The sequence below is a fragment of the Eucalyptus grandis genome, chromosome 3 (genome assembly GCF_016545825.1).
Source record: "Eucalyptus grandis isolate ANBG69807.140 chromosome 3, ASM1654582v1, whole genome shotgun sequence".
Lineage (NCBI taxonomy): Eukaryota > Viridiplantae > Streptophyta > Magnoliopsida > Myrtales > Myrtaceae > Eucalyptus > Eucalyptus grandis.
In genome coordinates, this window is record NC_052614.1 from 4,702,278 (window position 1) to 4,708,093 (window position 5,816).

Below are 5,816 nucleotides of genomic sequence, written 5' to 3' on the forward strand. Positions count from 1 at the left end.
CTACTCCATGGATCAAGTCTTTCTCTTCCTTAACAGAAGATTCCGTGATCCCAAAGTCCATCTCGGGAAGCGCTGGAGAGACAAGCCTACCAATCGCTCTCCTGTAGCGCTGCTCAATAATCCGATCATCCAACTGCAACAATAACCTATAACTGCCATCCATGATATCAAAGATTTTAACTCTATCATTGTTACAACCAAAAGAACCACATAAATGGCAACCATCGCGTTCCAAGTATACTCATCTTTGTTGAGCACTCCATCGAACAACCTTTGGGCCTCATTAATTCGACTTTCTTTAGACAATTTTTTTATTTAAATCAATCTCAACACACACCTTAGCATAATCCACCCTCAATCCCATAAATGTATCTCTCATCAGATCAACAGCAAAATCCACAATAAAACATACCCTCGGCACCTAAATAGATCAAAGTGTTATAAATAACACACAATCTCACCATGCCCTAGAAAATCTATCCAAACACCTAGGCTCTAATACCACAAGATGTCATGCCCCAAATCCTATAGGGATGGGGATGATACAACCATCCTTTCACACTAAGGACGTAGTCTCGAACCACCATAATCCAACTCCCAAAAGCCCCCGTGATAACAGTCTTATTCTAATGGCCACTAAGTGAGGGACCTAAAAAGAAAGGGAAAGAGGTGTGAGCAACCACGGCTTAGTGATTAGTACATATCTTATAAGCAGATCAAGTCTCCACATTACACATTTAGAATTCAAAAACATGACTCATTTATGCCAATCCAACATAAAATAATTGCACCACTCATCTGGATATGCCCCAACCTAAATAACAAAGCTCACTTGAATCAATGAACTCACAGTCCTATTATAAGTGAGAAATAACATCAAAACCAAGTAAAATGCTATTTCAAGTACGGCTTGGCTAGATTAAGCTTAAAGGTTGATAAAATAACTTTCATGCGTCGACAAATCGCTCACCCAAAGCAAATATTCAAACTTAAACTCAATACGAAACTGACTGGCAAAATCCTAAAATCTCGCTTCAACAAGACCGTTGCTTCAAAAAGACTTCCATTGTAACCCATGGCTCTATAATGCCATAAATCCACATTTCCATGAAATCCTGAAGCCCCATAAACTCAAAACTTGGATTCCATGGTTCGATTTTTCCTAAATTCCGAATTTGAGTTCTAAATCCGAAAAAAATACTTCAATTTGATGGACAAGATGCGTGAATTACTAGCTGCTGCGGATCAGAGTAACTCTAGCTTGGCAGCGCGTCCACAGCGAGCACGTGCTCACAATATCCTCTTCGTCTTCTTTTTCCTTCCTTCCTTTTCCTTCTTCCCTATTTTCTTTTTACACGCGCGAGCTCTCGGGCTCCCTGTTTCTTTTCTGCCGAGCATCTCCCTTTTTCTTCCCCTTTTGTTTACTTGTCAACCTCCTTTTATTTTTTTTTTGTTTTTTTTCTTTCTTTGAATTTTCAACGCTCTTTTCTCTCTCTTTTTCCCATTCTCTGACTTTTCAACACTTGAATTTTTTTTGTCTCTTTTCGGGCCGCATCACTCTTGACTTGGTCAAGATATTACAGGAAATAGGTTAGGAACGCGTTGACTTGACGAGAACTCCTTTGGCGCAAATGACGAGCCAAGTTGGATTTTTGGTAAATGTGTCCCGTAGCCATTTGGGAGAGTCAAAGTGCATCAATTGCAAAAAGAAAAAAAAATTGAAATTTCAGTGCATTTAGTGATTGAAACTACAAGCTTAGTGATTGCACTGCAGACGCCTTCTTATGTTTAGCGAGGCTCAAGGAAATTTATCTTCATATTTACACTCCAATTACTTCGTGGAAAATGAATTATTCGAAACATGTACTCCTAAAAGCAATCATCTAGAATAATTAGTTGATGAAAAATATTTGTATTATCAACGATAATTTATATCTAAATATTTTCATGGATAATGAAAATATTTTTCACTGATTCATTTTTATAAATGATACAAGCTATCATTTTCAGAAAAATATTTTTCAAATAATTTATTTTAGGCTAAACAAATAGAGCTTTGGTGAAGGATTAGCTTGACTTTGTCAACTAAGGCCGAACACCTACTGTTTTGAGAAGTGGGGAGACTACAACCTCGGGTTGATGAGGTCCAAGATTCCCAAGAACAAGTAAACTTAAGGAAAGAATTGTTTTTGCAGCGTAGGACGGGAAGTTGAAGTAACCTTTCTTGGGTGCATTGAACGAGAAAGCAAACGATAATAGGTAGTATTAGTACCCTCTTGGTAAGCCTTATTCTCTTTCATTCATTATAAATACATTGCACAAACTTCTCTTTTCAAACACACCTCTCTTTTCCTCGCTGTCGTGCATTTACATTGTGGTTATCTCACCAAAAAAATGCCAAGAAGGAGCACTTATGCAGATCATTCCCGAGATCCCCGAGCTGAGGAAGAAGAAGAAGAAGAAGATTACTACGAAGTGTTCCTGAGCTTTTGTGGGGGAGACACTCGTACTGGCCTGACTGACAACCTTTACAGGAAACTGGTTGAAGCGGGAGTCTACGTCTACAGAGACAACAACGAGCTCCATATAGGTGAGGTGTTCGGCCCAGAGCTTCTCAATGCGATTCCGCGATCTGGGATATTGATCCCAATCCTCTCGGAAAACTACGGCTCAAGAGAATGGTGCCTCCGTGAGCTCACACAAATGATGGAGTGCAAGAGAAACAATGGAAGGTAGATGGTGGTGCCTGTATTTTACAAGGTGAAGCCAGCACACGTGCGGCACCAGACTGGGATTTTCGGGGAGAGGTTCCGATCCAGTACAAGGCGATTCAATGAACAAGTTGTGGAGGAATGGAAGCATGCGCTTGGAGAAGTCAGTTCCATACTAGGATATGAATATGAGGAAGGGTACATCTCGTTTCTAAACTTACCTTGTTTACCTCTTTTGTATTCACAAATATCCTTTGTTTTCTTTTGCCAACACAATACCTTGTTTACTTCCATCAATGATTTTAGTTTTGTTTATTTCACCAAAAACTAATGATTTAGAAAAAAAATCGTAAAAAAGTATCTTCATTATTATTGGAAAAACAAAAACTTCCATTAGCATTATCATATCCGTTGACAAAAATGAAAGATCACCTCTCCGCAGCATCTTTTTCATGCTTCTCTCTGCCTTGTCACCGAACGAGCCTCACGTGCGTTTTTTACTTGTTTTCCCCCTTTTTATCACACAAGGAAGAACGATTACATGAACGCGACCCCATATATAGTTTGGTTTCATATTCCCAGATTTCTTGAAACATCGAGAATCATGAAAGATGTGCAAAATGATTTCTTTTTAAGTTTAAATGAGTAATAAGTTACTTAAGTAATGAAAAAATAGTTGATTAATCAATACTTATGCCGTGAGCAACACAATTTTCTTTTCCAACCATTAAAAGGGTTAATACATGAAAATCCCCTTAATTTGTTTATCATGAAAAAATCCTAAGGTACGCTTGTGATAAATTTACTTCAAACTAACTTTTTGATGAATTAACCCTATGTTAGTGAACAAACATAAGGTAAATTGGTCATATATGTACCGGTTTGGGGTTTTTTGTGGTTAAAAAATTAATTTAAGATATATTTATCGTATGTGTACCAGTTTTTGGTTTTTCGTGGCATTGATTCATATTGCAACAAGGTTCTAGTTTCCAGACACGACTTTATTGTTCTTTGACAGGCAGGAAACAGAGATGATCAAGAAGGTAGTTAAGCAGGTTTGTTGCGAGTTAGAGGAAGCCCATCATCTCACCTATTCCATGGAAGCGAAGGTGATAGCAAGACTGAAGGAGGATTATCACTGTGAGTTGACACGCCTCGTGGAAGAAAATCGTGGTGCGGAGGAAAGGGAAAAGTTACATCGCGATTTTCAGGATAGTCAGAAGAGGACACCGGTGCCGAGGAGCATGCGGAGCGATGGGAAAATGGTGAGAAATAAGATACAGATAACTTTGCATGAGTAATCGCAGCCTCGGAATTGAGATTCCATGACTCACGACAGGATGGAGTGATTAAGTTCGTAATGTATTATTACCTTGAAGGTTACTTCAATTCAAACCCTAGTGACCTCAAATTCAGTTGCTTTACCATGCATTTTTTTCTGGACCAGTTTCTTCTATGTTTCGGTTGGGTTCAGTTTACAGTTCGTTGTTCAAATTTCGTGTTACTTACTATCTTGTTCCTGCTGAATTTATTTGAGTGTTGTAGTTGCACAAGCATGTGAATGCATGGTGTATATTTGTTGTGAATTGATCAATTGGAACGTGTAGGTAAGCTACAACCTCTTTCGATTCATGAGTATAAATTGGAGCATATTATCATTGGGTCCACATTGAGTCCTCGAGAACACTTTAGCTGCAAGAATCCAAGTCAGGAGACAATCGATAAACTTACCAAAAAACATGCTCAATTTGTCAATGATCGTATTTTATTACTTATGGTATAGATAGGCCAATCTCTATATAGACAACGTGAAATTTTGCGTTAGCTATACTCAAATAGAGATCAGAAATTTGTTATTAGATTAGAGAGTTTTTAAATTTTTTTTTGGGTCAGAAAGAAACAACTTTCATTACTATCCAAATGACAGATTACAAGAATTTCCAGGATCAAGACATAAAATCTGGCATAGGAAATAGGGAGGTTTATCAAGCCAAGTGGGCGGAAGGGTTTTTGTTCTATGAGCCTTGGCAACTCGGGATGTATTACAAGGGTTTCCAAGGATTTCTTTTACAACTCTTTCAGCGAAGATCTCATTCAGTTTTTGGATCTTCAATTCGCTTGAGTCTTGATTAAAGGTTTTGAAGACTACCTTGAAGTTTAGTGTTGTGTTCTGTCTATTTGTTAAGATGATGTATGTTAAACAAAGGTGGTCCAAGGGATAGATGCTTTTAATAACATCATCATGCAAGTATTAGGATGGCACCATTGTGAAGCATTGTGATGACAGAAGTGCATATCACCGGTATGCTGGAATGATGAGAGAAAGGAATCCAGGTTAGGAAAATGAGAAGCTAGCGGTGCTGTTATTCACAAGGAAAGTGATAGTACATTCACCACCGCACATATTGCAAGAGAAATCGGTCAACTTGCTTTACCGGGTTTTCTTTACTTATTCATTCTGTGTCATCCACAAGGACACCAAGATATGCAGAGAGAAAGATAGAGGGAGAATTTTTGTGCTCCCGGTTGCCAATTGTATATCAATGGTACTTTATGGTCAAAAAGGCATCTTTATTCATTTTCCAACTAAGCATTAGGATTGTAGTGTTGATGTTGAAATTATCCCAAGTCGAGATACAAAGTGTAGTGAACAACTGTGCAATGAAATCCGGTATATGTAATCACTATGTAATGCTCATCATTAATAGAAACTTCTCATATTTTCAAGTACTTGCCATTTGTAAAAAATGTGATTTTTTCACGATTAAGGAAAATATAAATTAAGGATACATTTCAGTAACTCATTAATTTTTTATTTTTTATTTTTGTAAATTTCACATTTCTCATCTTATGAAACCGTCATTGGCAGTATCACTCGAATTTAGTGCTGGCCTGTTGCATTAATTTCCCTAAATTATCTCTAGCTGCAATTTGAAGGATAAGATTCAAATCTTTAATCATGTTTTGGAAAGATTATGCTGAGTCAGCACGGACAAATCGACGCTTTGGCGCACGTATCTGTACAACTTTCAAAAGTGAATTACGCTTTTGGTCCTCGTACCTTTGGGAGTTTCAAGTTCAGTTCAGTTCAGTCCAGTACATTAG

The 5,816-nt window shown here is 37.8% G+C and overlaps 2 protein-coding genes across 2 annotated transcripts; both read left to right on the top strand.

Moving 5' to 3' along the window:
- The first annotated feature begins 2,325 nt into the window (after positions 1–2,325).
- On the top strand, positions 2,326–4,368 carry LOC104438913 (disease resistance protein RBA1-like). The gene is made up of 2 exons (XM_010052063.3): positions 2,326–2,909; positions 3,730–4,368. Exons 1-2 carry the CDS (start codon positions 2,737–2,739, stop codon positions 4,010–4,012), a joined length of 456 nt encoding a protein of 151 aa, XP_010050365.2. The 5' UTR covers positions 2,326–2,736; the 3' UTR covers positions 4,013–4,368.
- On the top strand, positions 2,395–2,736 carry LOC120291571 (toll/interleukin-1 receptor-like protein). The gene has a single exon (XM_039309223.1). It carries the CDS (start codon positions 2,395–2,397, stop codon positions 2,734–2,736), a length of 342 nt encoding a protein of 113 aa, XP_039165157.1.
- Positions 4,369–5,816: the final 1,448 nt, after the last annotated feature.

Excerpts from the sequence above, each read along its gene's own strand:
- LOC120291571 (XM_039309223.1), top strand. The coding sequence starts at position 2,395 with ATGCCAAGAAGGAGCACTTATGCAGATCATTCCCGAGATCCCCGAGCT.
- LOC104438913 (XM_010052063.3), top strand. The coding sequence starts at position 2,737 with ATGGTGGTGCCTGTATTTTACAAGGTGAAGCCAGCACACGTGCGGCAC. Across the intron at positions 2,910-3,729 it reads GGATATGAATATGAGGAAGG|GCAGGAAACAGAGATGATCA; the intron begins GTACATCTCGTT and ends GTTCTTTGACAG.